Raw genomic sequence first — 17,067 nt, 5'->3', positions numbered from 1 at the left:
TCCCCACGTTCCACATCCATATCTGAACTGGAGCTAGAGGGTCACCGAGTCCAGGAGGCGGTCCTGTTCAGCACAGGTCCCTCTGGAGAGGAGACAGGATTTGACCCTACAATGGGCTCTTCAGTGGCAGGTCCCACTTTAGTGGCCATTCTGGCCAGACACAAGCTGGGGCCAGACAAGTTGGGGGTTCCAGGTCAGCCTCCATCACTTTTATCAGTAGGTGAACTCCCTCAGTGGCCCTAGATAAAGACCCTGCTGTAGGGGCACAGCTGTCTCAAACTACATCAGGGTCGCAGATACCTGCTAAGCAGCTTTTTGGAGTTTCAGGGGATCAGTGGCACCAGGTTCCAGGGGTGTCTTTGCACCCAGTGCTGCCTGCTTCACAGCACTCCAGTGCTGATGACCAAGTGCATGTGCCTCTGGTACCAGAGGTGGAACAGGAAGAAGGGGAGCTGGTTCCAGTTGTCACCTGAGGCAGTAGCTGGGCTGGTGATGCACCCTATTGCCCATAGGGGACAGCAACAACAGGAGCTCTTGATGTGTATGGCCCAGAGTATAGGTCTCAAAATAGAGGAGGTGGTAGGGGATGCAGAGCCTATGGTTAATACTTTGTCTTCAGGACGGGGACCATATAGGCTTGTTCTCCCCTTTTATCAAGACTATCTCCTCTGGCAGACCCCTGCTTCCATTCCCCTGACCGCTAAAGGGGTGGAGTGATGCTACTTGTATATGCACCCACAACCCAACACACTGGTGGCGGATGCAGCTAATGCTAAGGAATGCCAGAGTCATCCGGGCCCAAGTCCAAAGAACTAAGAGGCTGGACCTGTTGGGGAAGAAAGTGTTCTCAGTAAGTTGCCTTCACTTGAAGGTGGTTAGCCAATAGGTGGTATTGGCCTGCTACAATTTTAATACATGGGCGTCTGAGTTCACAGCCCTCAGAGGAAGGAAGGGTAATTTCCCATAGCTTCCTTCAGGCATCTCTGGATGCTGTTGACTCTATGGTCAGATCTGTGTCAACAGGCATAGTTATGAAGTGTAAGTCTTGGTTCCAGGTGTCTGGGATCCCTCCAGAAATCCAGATGATACAGGATCTTTCTTTTTATGGTTCCGGCTTGTTTGCAGAGCAAGTGGATTCCAGGCTGCATAGTGTGAAGGACGCAAGGGCTACACTAAAGTCCTTGGCCTGCCACACACTTATACTGCAGACTGGTGATCTCCCACCCCTTTGCTGGATAACTGCTTGGGAATCACCTAAATTGGAATGCTCATGAGCAATCACTCAAAGAAAAGACTTACTTTTTGTAAATGGTGTTCTTTGAGATGTTGCTCATGTCCATTCCAATACCCCCTATCTCTCCCATGTTGGAGTCATTTCCAGCAAGGAGGAACTAAGGAAGGGAACGGATGACAGGGTACTATGTACCTAGCCATACTGGCATCACTCTAGGGGTCTCCCATGCTGACCTACGGTATCCAACTAGAGAAAATCTTCCTGGCAGCTGTGAATGTCGCGCACACACTTAAATTGGAATGCACGTGAACAATGCATTTCAAAGAACACCAGTTATGAAAGGTAACGGTCTTGTATTGAAAAACATAATCTGATGGGGCGTATAAAATGGGGACTAAATGAACTATTACCACTTGAGAGAGAGCTTGGTATCATTGTGAATAGTTCTTCAAAAACATCCACTCTGTGAAGCAGCAGTCAAAGCAAACAGAATATTAGGAATAATTAAAGGTATAGAAAGTAAAACAGAAAATATCTTAATGTTCACATCTTGAATACTGCTTGCAGATTTGAACTGATCAGATGGCTTCTAATTTATTAACCAAAGTCTCTTTCTTTGTACATAAATGCCAACAATATATTTGGTAGGTTCTCATACAGTACAAGAATTTGAAAATAGTAACTCTTTAAGCAGAGCAGTGTGCTTAAAAGCAGTAAAATAGCTATCTTTATAACTGAATATCTCTGCCTCTCTTCCCCAACCAGAAAATAGGATTAGTACTGTCTCTCGCCCTTTTTTTTTTTTTTTTGGGGGGGGGGGGGTGTTGTCAAGGTGCAGAATGCTGTTTTTTAATATATGTATGTACAACGTCTCGCACACAGTGCTCCCCTTGGGGGATTACCTAATACAAAGGACAGACAAATCAAGAGTACAGGGTTAATTTTAAAGTAACAAGGTTTTTTAAAGCCTAAAATACAATATGAAGATTTAGAGAGAAAGATGCAGCATTTGGGATAACTTAAAACGATATACAAATTGAGTGCTACCAAGCTGTAATGTGCATACACTAGATACTAATTTTTAATTTTGATATATCTGTTTTGCTAAAGTCTCTCTGAATTTTGACAGTTAAAGCATACAGATGTGAATGCTTATAGCAGCAGCATATATTTGGCTGCTCTCACCAAACAATCCATGCATAATTACTACAATGAAGGGACTTGCCCACTGCTCGCTATGCTCACCAACCCCTTCCCCATCTCTGACTGCTTTCTCAGCCAGAGAGCATGATAATGCCCACCAGGAAAAACTTTTTTTATATTTATAAAGAGATTTATACTTGACCTTAATTTCTGGTTTATGATTTCAGAATTTCACTTTTGCTCATATTATAGTTCCTAATCCATTGTTCTTTGGTTTTATACTTGCTGCTAAGCTTGAAATGGATGTGCAGAAATGCTGTTTGAAGTGTGCTGTGTAAATTACTATTTCTGACAATATTTAAAATAGGAAAATGCTGCTACCATGATGTCTAGTTCGTGGAGGGAAGTCCACTTCATAACAGTATTTTTTTTATACAAAGCAGAGTTGTAACCTTAGGTTAGGTGCTGCACATCTGTATTTTGTTTAACAGGGGAAAAAACAGTAATTGTAAACATCTTAGTTTCTCTAAAATCTACTGCCCTTCAGGCTGTTTTTCTAAAGGTGGGCATAAAGAAAAATATCTTAAATTTCTTCAGTTTAAAAAGATATAATGAACGGATTCAATTATCACTACAAGCAGGCCTGACTTGTGAAGTACAATGTAAGCATAGGGGGGAAACTTTTCTGTATCTGTGCTCAGGTACAAAATAAAGTTTTGAAGATGGTGTGGGAGAAGTAAAAGGGATCAAAATACTTGAGTGACAAACTAAAGCTAATATATTATGTAACCAGCTGGTTACATTTGAAGTACCAAGTAGCTAAAACTCACAGTACCTACTACTTACGTTCACTGACACCCTTCAATAACTATTACTTTCTCCAACGCTTTCCATAGGTAATTATTGTACAGTTTGGTGGGAAACCTTTCAGTTGTTCGAAGCTTACAGTAGAACAATGGCTATGGTCCGTTTTCCTGGGAATGGGAACGCTACTCTGGGGCCAGGTAAAGCAACTTTTTTGTGTGTACAAATTAACACATCACGAGTTACATAATTTGGGGGGTTTTTTTGGGGGGGGGGGCACATGCCAGAATTGTGGTGGTGTCCAAAAGACTTTACGCATGTTTCAAAATTTTAAGGGGGGGGGGGGGGGGCTGTGCATGGGATTAGCAGATACCTGATTTTTTTTGCCAATGAGAATGTTTAGTGAAAATTAAAATTGATAGAGTATGGCTTCATTTTAATTCTTTACTTGAGCATTCTATTCAAGGTAGTATAGGTGTGCTAGTCACATTCCTGAGCAAGGGTTACCATTCACAAATAAAAAAAAATTATTTGAAATTTAAAGCTGATCCTAGTTTGCTCCTAAATAAAATGTTTAGGCTAATTTGGCTTATAAAGATGCCATGAATAATTGCTGTAGTGTCAGAAACCATAATTACTATTAAGAAAATGAAACTAGGAATTTCATCAGACTGGGTTAGCTTATAGCCAGACTTTGCTTTTTTAAAAATTAAAAAAAGTATATCTCTTCCAGTAAAATACATTTTGAATCCCTTGTAGTTAAAAATATATTGAGTTATTTAAGAACAGTGATGAATTTCAACTGTGTATGATAAAATAAATAAAAATATTAAACAATCCTGTTGAATTTCCAAATACTTGGCTATCATGTTCACAATTCTACATAAGTTTAAAATGTTATAATTTAACTGATATGCATCAGAACTTAGAGGCAACTGGTATGTAAATGGAGGTCCATAATTACATACCAGTGGACCTTTCCCATTTTAAAATGGCCTTAGTTTCTATACAGTACAAAATCTCTCCAGGAAATTTGACCTCTAAGATTCTGTAAACTTGTATTCAATCTGTGTATCCTGGTAAGATGAAAGAATGAATTCATCCTGCTGGGATTTGAACCTTAGATTCCTGGTGGGGGGGTCTAGATGCCATCTAGTTTCTAAGTGCTCACGGAAACTTCAGCCTCTAACTCTCCTTATCCTGTAGTAAGTAATCCTCTTGGGGAAAAGTTAATCATCCTTGTACTTCCCAGGATTTCTGTTTGTTCCTTCCTCTCTAGTTGAAGGATCGGGGTGGTAAATTTGCTGCTTCAGAGTTGTATAGCAGCAGTGAAACTGACTAGACTTAGATTTTGCAGCAGCAGTTAAATTAAGTAACTATAAATGGTCCAGCCTGTCTACCATCATGATGAATGAAACTTCATATGAATAAAAAGACAACTTCAACAAACAGTGTGCACACTTCACATGAAATTTTGGCCATTATATTCTTTAAATCGGTGGGGGGAGGTAACAGGGCCTCCAGGCCAGTTGTGGCCACTGAATGACTATTTTAAGGCCCAAAATTATATTTGATTACCAATTTAAAATGTTCTCTGGATGTGCCTTGAAGCTTGAATCATAAAACCCTCCCCTTCCTTATGTCGGGATCCCACCTTTCTATCCCCAACCGCAAGGGTGCACCATTTCAAATTTTGTTGGGGGAGGGTGACCTGTGCATGCTATGATGGGAAAAGGAAGAGTGAGAGAACTGGGGAGGGAGGGAAGGGGGCAAACGGAGGGCAGCAGCTTCAGCAGTGCTACTGAGCATGCTCAATACAAGCCAAGCCACACATTCGGAGTGACTAACCCCTTCTATCTTCACCCTTCTCTCCCCCCAGATATACCACCTCTTTCCAGGGGCTACTGAGACATTGGAAATTTTTTTTTTGGGGGGGGGGGGGGGCAGATAATTTAGTAGTTAGCTCACAGGAGCAGTGTATTTAATTCTAACTCCTTAACTCTATAGAAAAAGTTAAAAGCATAAAATTACCTAAATGTAATTTTACAGTTGTCATAGTAAAAAGAGTCCAATAATAGTTAGAAAAATAGCTGCCAAATGATGGTGTTCATATAGTTTACTAGAACATTTGAAACAATTTGCCAGTAATATGTAGGAAGTTCTTCCTTGCAAGTGAGGTCCAGGAAGTTTAGATTACACTGTTAGAAAAAATATTTCAAGCCTTTCTTCATTACTGACTCTTTAGGGAGAGAGAGATAGTCCAGAAGTCCTGAGAGCATCTCTCAACTATGGGAGGGGAATGGAATTTAGTGGGCTACACCAAGGGGCAGATACATCTGGGCTCTATTTAAGCACATCAGAATGACCATACTGAGTCAGTCCAATGGGCAATTTAGCCCACTATCCTGACTTCCAACAATGATAAATGCTAGGTATGCTTCAGAAGGTGTGAACAGAAGAGGCAATCATCAAATTATCCATCCCCTGTTACTCATTCCCAGCTTCTGGCAAAGAGAAGCTAGGAACACCATCTCTGCATATTCTGGCTAGTGGCCACTGATGAACCTATCCTCCTTGAACTTACTTTATCCTCATTGCAGCCCTGTTATGGTTTGGACCTTTCCACCATTCCCTTGGCAAAGAATTAGCTGGACAGTGAGCATAACTAGGGCAAACCATTCTGGTCATTTTCTTTCCTGGCTTTTATATCTCATCTGCTGGCTCTACATCAGTGTTCAGAGAATACTTGGCAGGGATCTTATTCGTACCCTTTTGCAGAACCTGAACAATGGAAGAAGAGTAGAAAGGCATGGAGAATCTCTCAAAGTATTGATAGAAGGCCTTTGACTTCTGAAAAGCTTGCCACTTACCCTGAAGTGGTTGGCTCCCAGTACTTTTAAATGAAACCAAGTCTTGGATCCCAATACTAAAGGAAAAACTTCCTACATATTGCTGGCAGATTACTTATTCAGGTAGCTTACTAGCACATTTGAAACAACACAACTTGGCAGCTGTTTTATAACTTTATTATTTGACTCTTTTACTATAAATGACAACTGTAAAATTACATTTAGGCCATCTTATGCTTTTAACTTGTTCTATAGTGTTGGGGAAGAGCTTTAGAATTTCACTAGCCTGAGTTCAGCTGCACACCTTTGAAATGAGGTAGTAGGAGGATGATTTCTCAGACTTACTGTAGCTGTTACTTGGAGTATATTGAGCAATACTGAGTGAATAGGGTATCAGAACAATCGCTTTACACTGAAAGTTTTTTCCTAAAGCAGGAAGATTCATTTAATTTTAAAGTTATTTTGTGGAATATTATAGGTTGAAGGAAACTGGCAAATATTTGTATGTTCCATGATTAAACTACATTTTAAAACCTAGACCTTGTTACCCTATTTCTTTCTGCAAATTCTCTACATCTTTTCCTTCGTCTCTAGCTGATCTCAACAATTCCAACCAGCCGTTTGAAATTCCTTAAAGAAGCTGGGCATGGAACACAGAAGGAGGAGATTCCTGAAGAAGAGTTAGCAGAAGATGTGGAAGAGATTGATCATGCTGAAAGAGAATTGCGTCGTGGTCAGATCTTGTGGTTTAGGGGCCTGAACAGGATACAAACTCAGGTATGGTCTTGGAAAAGGTAGGAGGAAACAGTGGTGGTCAAGGGTTTTAATTAAATCTTCCCCTCTATCCTAATAAAATGACAATTTTATACTGTGTGACTGAGATTTTTCTCAAGATGGGGGTATGGATGGCTCTGTAATCCCTCAAGATCCTTCTTCAGCTCTAAATGCAACTCTTGCCTGCGTATCCCTCTATAAAAAGTGCCTTTTTTCTTTACTTATGTGTTATAGATGGGATGGTCCTTTCTCTTGTTTTCTCTCTCTCTCTTGCTGAGCAAGCTGTCACAATCTCTGATTCCTTGCAGATGGATGTAGTGAATGCTTTCCAGAGTGGAAGTACCATTCAGGGGGCTCTAAGGCGACAACCTTCCATCGCCAGCCAGCATCATGATGTAACAAATATTTCTACCCCTACACATGTAGTGTTTTCCTCTACTACTGCTTCTACTACTGTGGGGTGTGAGTGTGTGTTCCTAAAAGTGCATGAAATTAACATTTCCTAATTCACACACCTAACGTTTCTCATTTTCTCCTTAGTGTTTAAATTCATCGTTCAGGCTTTCCATAAAGCTTTCTTTCCACAAAGTGGAGTCCTCAAGATTTTTTTTCTTAGAGGGCTAGAAAACAGGTGGAACAGTTGCAACAAAAGACTTAAACATGAAAGCTGTGAGCCTGTATGTACTGTGCCTTCATTCATTCATGTTCAGAGGGACTTTTACAAATTGAAAGGAAAACTGTTGTAAATTTTCGAGTATATGCCTCTGCTGACTTATTTTATAAAAATTGTTCATAGTTTATTCTATGCAGCATATAATATTAAACGGTCCAACAAAAGTAGGTAATAGAAATTTGAAAATAAACCATAATCTAAAATAACAGTTAAAAATATAAAATATATGTACACTTTTCAACACTTTCTCTGGCAAAATATGCAGATTCACATTATTTAAATTTTAAATTTACAAAGTTTAAAACATAGACAAGATAAATGAAAAGGAAAAAAGCTCTAAAAGCTTGCTTCATACAGTAATGCTTCATAGACCGAATCTTGCTTTTTGTTGGACTTGTTCTTAACCAGATGGTAAGATTTTTTTTTTATTTTTTTTTTTAACATCAGGTGCAGGTTGATAAAATAGGCTTCTTCCAAATAGCTAAAATAATAGTAAATTTAACTATACAAAAAATTACAAGCATTCAGCCATTCAATGAGGAGCATTGATTGGTAAGAACATTAAGGTGTTGGACTAGTAAAACACTTATTTCATTCAAACTGGATAACTTTCTTTCTAGGTTCATTTGGCACAGTACATAAACCTTGATGCAAGTGATGTTTTATCAGTTACTTAACTGTATTCTTTACATTGTTTTCTAAACTAAGTGGCATTTGAGTTTTTCAACCTCTGTGTTAAGAAGTATAATAGTTCTTTCTAAAACCAATATTTAGCTTCAATTGAGATTGAGGATGTAATATATGAAACAAAGTGTAAGTTTTCATTACATTTAGTATATTCATTCCATAACAAGTGTCTTATTTAAATAAATGTAAAAATTAGTTTCCATCCTATTATACAAGTATCAAACATTTTAAGCAAGATTTTTATCTACTAACATTCTCATAGTTGGTTGACTGACTGACAAATACGAGTTTTCAGGCTACTTAAGAACTTTCATGTTGCTGGGTTAAGTAAAATGTGCAGAGACATTTAAAGCTTGCAGGAGTTTTCTTATTTAAAAAGTACAGTCCTCTGGGCTCTGTTTCAGATTCAGATTTCCTGAATGTGCTTGAGCAGGTCACTTGATTCTCTGCCTGTTTTTCCATTCTGTAAAATGAAGATCCTTCCCTACCTCTTAGGCTTAATGTTGCAAGGCTTGATTCATTTATGTTTGTAAAGTACTTGGAATCTGTATTTTGGCACTTTTCATTTAAAAAGTATGTTCTGTTTGTGGGAATAAGATTGTTCAGTACAGCACTAGATTTTAAAATGGTTTCTTTGCATATACGGGAAGTAACTTTTAGGTTATATTTGACCTGTTAGAGCCTTAGGCAAGTGGTAGTACAGAATCACATGACCCTCAGGTGAGCAGCAGGAAGCATTTTGCTCTCCTGGCGTGAAGAAAGGATGAATTTGCAACACTACTTTAGGGAGTGCATCATACTTCCCCCTGTTCTGGCACCCGGCTTTGAAAGCCAGTATCTCAAGGTAGAGAGAGCCATGCCTCCTCCCTGGCGATTATGGATCAAACTGGTAAAAACTAGTAAAGAACAGTTATCAGACACCTAGGGTATGTCTACACTGCAACTCTATTTAGAAATAACTAATGCTATTCCGAAATAACTTAGTCTGCGTCTACGCAGCAGGCAGTTATTTCAAAATACTGTCAAGCTGGAGGACTTATTCCTCATACAATGAGGGTTACAGGAATTGGAGTAAGAAGGGAAGTCAGAGGAAGAGTACTTTATTTCTAAATAAGTGCTGTGTAGACGTTCCCTATTTCAAAATAAGCTATTTTGAAATAAGCTACGCAATTGACACAGCTCAATTAGCGTAGCTTACTTTGAGTTAAGCCCTGCAATGTAGACCCCTAGACAAATAAAGTGTTAGTCATTATGGCTTTTGCAAAGAGATCTTGCCTCATCAATTCATATGAAGTTTGCTGCAGTTTTCAACAAGCATGTGAACATGGAGTAATCCAGTGGATATAATGGACTTGAGCTTTCAGACTTTGGCAGGGTCCCTTACCAAAGGCTCATAAGTAATCGTGAGCTGAAAGGGAAGGTCCCCTCATGGATCATAATTTGGTGTAAAGACAGGATACAAAAGTAGGTATAATGGTGAGTTTTAAGTCTTCCAATGATCTGTACTGGGAACAGTGCAGTTCAATATACTCATGAACGATCTGGAAACAGGTAAATAGTGAGGTGTCAAAATTTGCAGATAATACTAAATTATTTAAGCTTGCTCCAAAGCATACTGAAGAATTACAAAGAAATTTCACAAAACTGGGTGATTGGGCAACAAAATGACAGATGAAATCCAATGTTGATAGATAAAGTAATGTGCATGGAAAAAATATAATCCCAACAATGCAGATAAAAGGGTGGGATTTAAATTGTTACCACTCAAAGATCTTAGACTCATGGATAGTTCTCTGAAAATATCTTCTCAATATGCAGCAGCAGTCAAAAAGTTAATGTTAGGAATCAATAAGAAAGGGATAGATATCAAAACAGTAAATATCGAATGCCACTAGGTAAGTCCATTGAATATATGCATCTGGAATTTGGATGATGTTCTGGTTGCCCCACCTCAAAAAGGATATTAGATTTGGGAAAATAGAGGGCAACAAATTATTATGAGTATGGAAAAGCTTTTATAGAGGAGACAGTTCTCTGTCTCTTTAAGAAGAGACAACTGAGGATCTAAAATTGTAACCGGTGTGGAGAAAGAATGAGGAGTTATTTACAATGAACACATTTCAAAGGGATAACTGAGGTGCCACAGGATTACTTGTTTTTGCTGAAACCAAACAAAGGAATAACATATACTTCAGCATAAGCGCTTTTGTTGGCTGGAACTTAATTCCATCCCATGAAAACTTACATCAAAATAAATTTGTTAGTCTTCAGGGTGCCACAGGACTTGCCATTTTTAATAATTAACAAGAACCAGGAGTGTGATAACAATTAACGGGTAGCAGGCTGAAAATAAACATAAGCACTACTTCACATAATGCACAGTCTGTGTGGAACTCTCAGGGGATGTTGTGAAGACCAGAAATAAAACTGGGTCCTGGATGAGGGATTTTTCTGGACTGGTAAGGTCAGTTCTGGCTTCCCTGCTGCTGACTCCCCTGCTTGGCGCCCCAGCATTCCCCAGAGCCCTGCTGAGCTGTTTGCTGGCTTGCACACCCCTCCTCCTGAAGCCCAGCTAAGCCATGCATCATCCTCCCCTGCATAGTACTGTGCTCCCGACCTGTTGCAGCACACTGGAACACTCTGATCCTAGAACATCCGTTCCTTCTAGACCGTGGATGTTGCCAGACCAGAGAGTTCTGGTTTACAGAGGTGCAACCTGTATAAAGATTTGTCACTTTTGAGAGTAACGAAGATGCTGATGCAATTCTGAATTGTACAGTCATCCCTGGATTTTTGAAGTCTTTTGTAGCAATATGAAATGATTTACCACACACCAGTATTCAAAATGGAGGATCTCAAACTTTTTCATATGGGCCACATCATAGTGCTGTCCTGGAAACTTATCTCTCCTCCCCCATAAGATACTGTAACCTTTTTATAGCAACTATGGCATTATTTACGTTTAAAAACCCTAAAACTACTTTTCAATGTGTTTTATCAACCGGAAATGAGGGTGAGTTAGTACCATGTGACCAGCAAGTGCTCCTTGAACTATTGGAGATTTGTACGCCAACTGTTGGTCTTGATCAGAGGTTCTCAAACTGTGAAGTAAGAAGTACTGTTAAAGAGAACTGGTTCTACTTTCAGATTTCATTAACTGTATTACTCTTAACTCTTCAGTTACTTAAAACTGAATGTACTATTCACTCAGCTCAGATGGCTGGTCTAATTTAATGCATTGATGCATAGTATGTTTACCAAAAAAAAAACCCCCAAAACAAAAACCTTTGAGCTACTTGGGCCACAGGACTCTTAATTTTGAATTTCCTTTTAAAATTTGATGCATTCTTAATGTGGCTGAAATGTGTGTAGCAGATAAGCAAAAATGAAGCTGTATTGAAGCCTAACTTGTCTAGGTCTAATTGGTAAAAGTTTTCTGCTGAATGAGTGCAGAGGTTGCTTATGCAACATGCTGTGGATTGGTTTGTGCTGATGAAATTTCTGGATTTTTTCCCCCTTTATGGGTCAATCCAGAAAAGCTTTAACAAAGCTTTTGGGAGCTGCAGCAAATTCTTCCCTTAATATGTTGCACCTGAGAGAGGTGCACGATGGTTGCCAATTCATTTTTTTCTATGTTGAACTTATTGGAGTCCTTTCTTCTGCAGAGCTATAATTGACTCTTCTTCTCCCGTAAGATTGTGTTTTCTTTTCCACCTTAATAGGACCACATCACAGCTTAAAATTCATGTTGGTTCATAAATTCTGTGGTATCTTACAACCATAGCATATCTTCATGTGAGGTGCCCTTACATGTCCCAAACACTTCATTTTAAGTCAGCTGTTAGGAACAAAGTCTTTATCTGGTGAAACTAGTGTAAGGACCTCAACCCTTTAACTGGGTAACACTAAGACTTTTCTGTTTATATACACACACACACAAACTTTATTGATGGAAGCATTTGAAGCTCTAGAAATCTTTCGATGCAGTAGTGCCAAAATGTACTTGTGTGTATCTCTGCACCAAAAAGCAAAGAACTGACCTCTTAACTGAAGGCAGACATGGGTCATATGTATATATTGAAAAATTGTTGTAATTATCTAGTAACAGCTTACTTGTTGGTTGGTTGCTTTGTAGATTTGTCATCTGAAATGCGCACTTGTGTATATAAAGGTGATTACTTAAATCTTACAATACTGGTGTTCATACTGAAATGTGCAGCCAATTCCAGTGCTTACATCTTAGAATTTTTTGAGACCGTATATGGAAAATGTTAATATCTGCCACTTAGATTGTGTGAACACATTTAATGCTTAACTTTTTCACCTTTTGAAAGGCATCGGGAAAGTTTAGTTTTGTACATAAAGGAAAACAATTGCAAAATGTAACTTACTACGACTTAACAAATCGGGGCATGAAACATATTACTTACTATGGAAAAATGTATTTTGTTGTTGTAAATAGGTATATACTCGAATATTTACAGCTGTTGTAGAAGTATCTTTTTGCATGAGCCCTGCTAGTAAATGTCCAATCATTGTGACATTTGGCGAACACTTGCTTGGCTTTTTCATAGTCAGTGACATCCTAATTCCTAGCATGAGAAATAGTACCCTGTGTGCCCCAACTCTTTTTTTAGTCCTTTCCCTTTGGTGTTGAATAAAACATTCCTTAGTAAAACTTGTTGAATTTGTAAATAAGTACATTGAATACATATTGACTTCATGTTTTGAAAACATTTAGCCCATGTCAAGCAGTGAAATAATTCTAGCACTACTTTGAATTTTTAGACATTTCAGTTTTTTACAGTACACTTCTACAATTTTTATTCCAACTGTAGTTTGGCAGTGCTCTACTGAAATGCTCTTCATTTTTTACAGTTTATTGCAAGTTCCACCACATTACATATAAATTCGATTCACTCATGTTTAGCTGTTTGTGGATTCAGATTCATAAGAACCATATTCACTACTAGTAAATCTGCAGCATACTAACAGATTTTTGTATTTCTTTCATGTTTACAGATCCGAGTGGTGAATGCATTTCGTAGTTCCTTATATGAAGGATTAGAAAAACCTGAGACACGAAGTTCGATTCACAATTTTATGACACATCCTGAGTTTAGAATAGAAGATTCTGAGCCTCATATTCCACTTATTGATGATACTGATGCTGAAGATGATGCTCCAACAAAACGCAACTCTACTCCTCCCCCTTCTCCCAACAAAAATAACAATGCGGTTGACAGTGGAATTCACCTTACAACAGACATGAACAAGTCTGCTACCTCTTCATCCCCAGGGAGCCCACTACATAGTTTGGAAACATCACTCTGATTGTAAGCTGAATGTTACACACTAGCTGCATTGTAAAGAAACAAATTGAAACTGGGTCTTTTCACACAATTGTGACGGACAAGATAGTAGTCTTGTCCTGGACTTCAACAGAAGACACTTGTACGAATGTAGATTTATTTTTTTAAAAGCTTTCTGCCAGACTTGAGGGTGCTTCTTGAGGGTGGGGGTAATAATGAACTCTGACAGATAAACAGTAACTCAGCGTAAGTGACCTGCGGATCATCAGTTGTACTTAATGGTCCTGAACAGTGTATTGGAACTTCAGTTTATCTTGATCCTTTTGAGGGGAGGGCTGGTAAGGGCAAAGAAGCCCTGGATCATTGAGTTTATACTTTAATTTCTGCTGTTGGCTGTTAATAATTTGGATTATTTATGTTAAATGATACAGATCTGTTTACAAGGTTTGTAGATACTTTTTTGTTCCTGTTCATAGATGGGAAGCTTCCTTATAAATGATGCAGAGAAAAGAGATTAGTCCTTCAAATACTGCTGTATTTTCAGGAAAAGGGTGTTTCTATTGAAACTGTACTAAATTTTGCCTGCAATTTACTTTGTTAAATATTGTAGATAAATTGCTAATACTAATAGCCAAATAGATAACACTAATGCTTTGTAAAAACCTGAGCAGTGGTGTTCTAATGAAGTTATGGCCTCTGTCCTAATTAGTTTCTTAAATACATTTACTACTTAATGGTTTTGAAACAACTGTTTAATTTTTAAAAATTTTGAGAAACTTACTGACTAACTTTTGCTCAGAATTTAGTAGAGGATTGTTTAAATGCAGGACATCAATATGTGATGGAACTTGCTTGAAATACTTTTGTTATCTCAGGCAAAATGGATTAAATCAAAATACATCATAACCTTAGTCCTTTCTGTTTTTGTCTAAACATGTTAGCGTAGTGCTGTCTTGGTGAATTGTGAGTGGAACTGTTGATTCCTCCTCCCTCCCTCCCCCCTCAAAAAAAAATCTATAGAATCCTTCATACAGCATGAGGGCTGTTGGCATTTTGAAAGGTTGTTGGTAGGTAGCATACTTGTTTTCCTTTTTTTTAATTTTTTATTTTGTAAACATAAATCTGCCCTTTTATTAAAATATGCAGCAATGGTTTTTTACAGATTTCTCAGCTTCACTGGAAACATTGAAAAAGTATACTTTTTATTACTACTACATTTAAACTACAATTTAAAATTTGAAATTTAAACTACAATTTCAAGATGGTAACAGCCCCATTAAAAAACACTTTTATAAATCAGATGTTGGTGACTGCCCTGCAGAATGGATGTGAGTTAAGGCACCCAACAAATTCCTCAAGTCAAAGGAATACTGATTGATTGTGGCTGAAATTATCTCAGGGTGAAAAGACTTAATGTGAGTAGTAAATAATGTATTGTCTTTCATTTTTGACTTACTGTATAAAAATCCAAATAAAATCAGGTTAGTTCATGTGGGGTCAGCTGACAAGTGTTCACATGTTCTTAGTGAAGCAATAGTTTTTGGCACCAAAATATGACCTCCTAACAATTGGGTGAATAAAAGTCACATTATCTCCATCAATTGGACAGCTGCTCTGTGAAACATACCCCCAACCCAGAATCCCATTCTTCCATAGCTTTCTTCTTCTGCATGTCACTTTTTTCACCTTGACTTGTATCATGGTTTGTTTTTAGCCAGTGGAACAAATTCAGAGTGAGAATCCTGGTGGTGATTTAGTTCAGATAAGTAGTCCAGATTTAGACCTGGTTGACTGGGGGAGACTGCCTACATCTTTAAAGATTAGTGTTTTACTTTCTGGGCTATGGCAGCAGGTGCCATCAGGGTTCACACTATTTCACAACTGATTAGTTGTAGATTAGGGATCCTGCTGTATGTCTGAACCTTAAAGGTAGACGCTAGTTGCCCACATGGTAGAAAAGTGCATAAAGTATTGAAGGAATCATGGTAGTAATGAATGGACAAAGGAAAACTCATGGTTAGAAAGGCATTTAAAATTAGAATGAGAAGACTGCTCTGAGTTTTTGGGAAAACAATGAAAATATGCTTAAGATTGAAAAGAATCTGTGGGGGCAATCATCCTGGGGTTTCAAGCACTGTATCCCACTGTCAGCCACTCTTTAAACCTTCAGCGTTTTTTTTTCTGTTCTGCCCATAGACTTGGAAAGAACAAGGCTTCCTTTGGCACAGGATGTTTGTACTTGATGCTTTTATGACAACTTCTCCCAAAGCTTCTTAGAATACTAAATAACTGGAAAAATGTAAAGTAGGAACTAGGCTGAGTTCTGACTTCAAATAGGCTCAGACATTTCTCTTACCTAGTTCAGAACAATTGCCTCAATAAATGATGGCTTTAAAATGGAAGGAAGCTGTTTGAGTCTTTTCTTAAAACTAACTGCCCTGTGCAGTTGACATTTGCATGTTAATTTTTACCTCAATTAAATTTTTCTCTTTCTGTACAAACAGTGGTCATGATTCCATTATATCTTTAAAAAAATCTGAATTATACATTTGTGTTTCCCGCCAAATGCTTAAATGTTTAAGCTTTGTGCACAAATGATTCCGTCTGATCCTGTTGACATGAAGTACATTGACTTTGACTCATAGCAAGTGTAAGTGAAACCTGAAATTAGGAATATTTGTTTAAAAAGGGAAATGCTTTCTTGTTGTGATCTCAACAACCATGACATGTTATTAAGCTTATAAAAATAATTATCACTTTTAGCTGCTGAGCCCTTTATTACCTTTCTGGTTGTAAGGTTTACTTGTCTTGCTCATTGTAACTCAAATAAATAAATGTGCTGTTCATCTCCAGTTTGAATGGGGACTGATTTGAATGTCATAAAGTACAATTTAAGATTGAAGAAATGGATAATAAATGCTTCTACTGTAATACTTTGCTCCTGAAAAGTTAAAACTTTTCTCAATACTGAGTTTGTTACATGGTGTAAAATGTGTATTCTGCTAATGATCATGCAACATTTGACTCACTCTGTTTGTACTGAATTAGCATTTTAGCAAGAAAAATGGTTTAATATAAACCTTGTTTACAAAATAGTGCTTAATGGTCATTGTAAATAGGATGAATAATGGGATCTGAACAAAAATTTAAAGGCAGCAAGTCTTGTTCAAACTGAAATTAAGTGTCTTAAATGGGGCAGAAAGTTGTAATACTTGCTACACGTGGAACCTCTTTGCTTCTGTATCAGCTTTACTGTGTCCTCACCCTGCTATTAAGATCTAAATTGTGGAACAGTCTCCCAAGAGAGGTAATGAAAACAGATAATTCTAGCCATCCCAAAGCAATGCAGAGTATGCTGTAGGGAACAGCCCTTAAGCGGGGTTTTAATATGAATTGGCGTCATTCTTCAAATCAATTATACTGGATAAGCATGTTACAGGCAGCCCATTCAGAGAAACTAAACTCTCTCACTTTTGCCATCAGGTTTTTAGAGACAATAACCTATTGAGATGAATTGCAGATGTTACCATTTCTTCAGGCTATTGCTTCAGGCTCACTACAGACCCCACAAGGCACTTCATGGGCTTATAT

The 17,067-nt window shown here is 38.0% G+C and overlaps 1 protein-coding gene across 8 annotated transcripts in view; it reads left to right on the top strand.

The window, feature by feature from the left end:
* Positions 1–16,407, top strand: part of ATP2B1 (ATPase plasma membrane Ca2+ transporting 1) — a 120,214-nt gene extending 103,807 nt beyond the window's left edge. For 6 of the 8 annotated variants that reach the window (XM_075932887.2, XM_075932893.2, XM_075932892.2 and 3 more), the window contains 4 exons: positions 3,274–3,381; positions 6,625–6,807; positions 7,113–7,199; positions 13,187–16,407. In XM_075932887.2, coding sequence (XP_075789002.1) covers positions 3,274–3,381; positions 6,625–6,807; positions 7,113–7,199; positions 13,187–13,498 — 690 coding nt within the window. In that variant the 3' untranslated portion in view covers positions 13,499–16,407. Of the gene's footprint in view, positions 1–3,273; positions 3,382–6,624; positions 6,808–7,112; positions 7,267–13,186 lie in introns of all 8 variants that reach the window. The other 2 variants (XM_089780207.1, XM_075932896.2) reach the window with 2 other exon arrangements.
* The last annotated feature ends 660 nt before the right edge of the window (positions 16,408–17,067 follow it).

The sequence above is a fragment of the Pelodiscus sinensis genome, chromosome 1 (genome assembly GCF_052426305.1).
Source record: "Pelodiscus sinensis isolate ZL-2025 chromosome 1, ASM5242630v1, whole genome shotgun sequence".
Taxonomy (NCBI): Eukaryota; Metazoa; Chordata; order Testudines; family Trionychidae; genus Pelodiscus; species Pelodiscus sinensis.
This window is presented reverse-complemented; position numbering and strand designations above follow the sequence as displayed.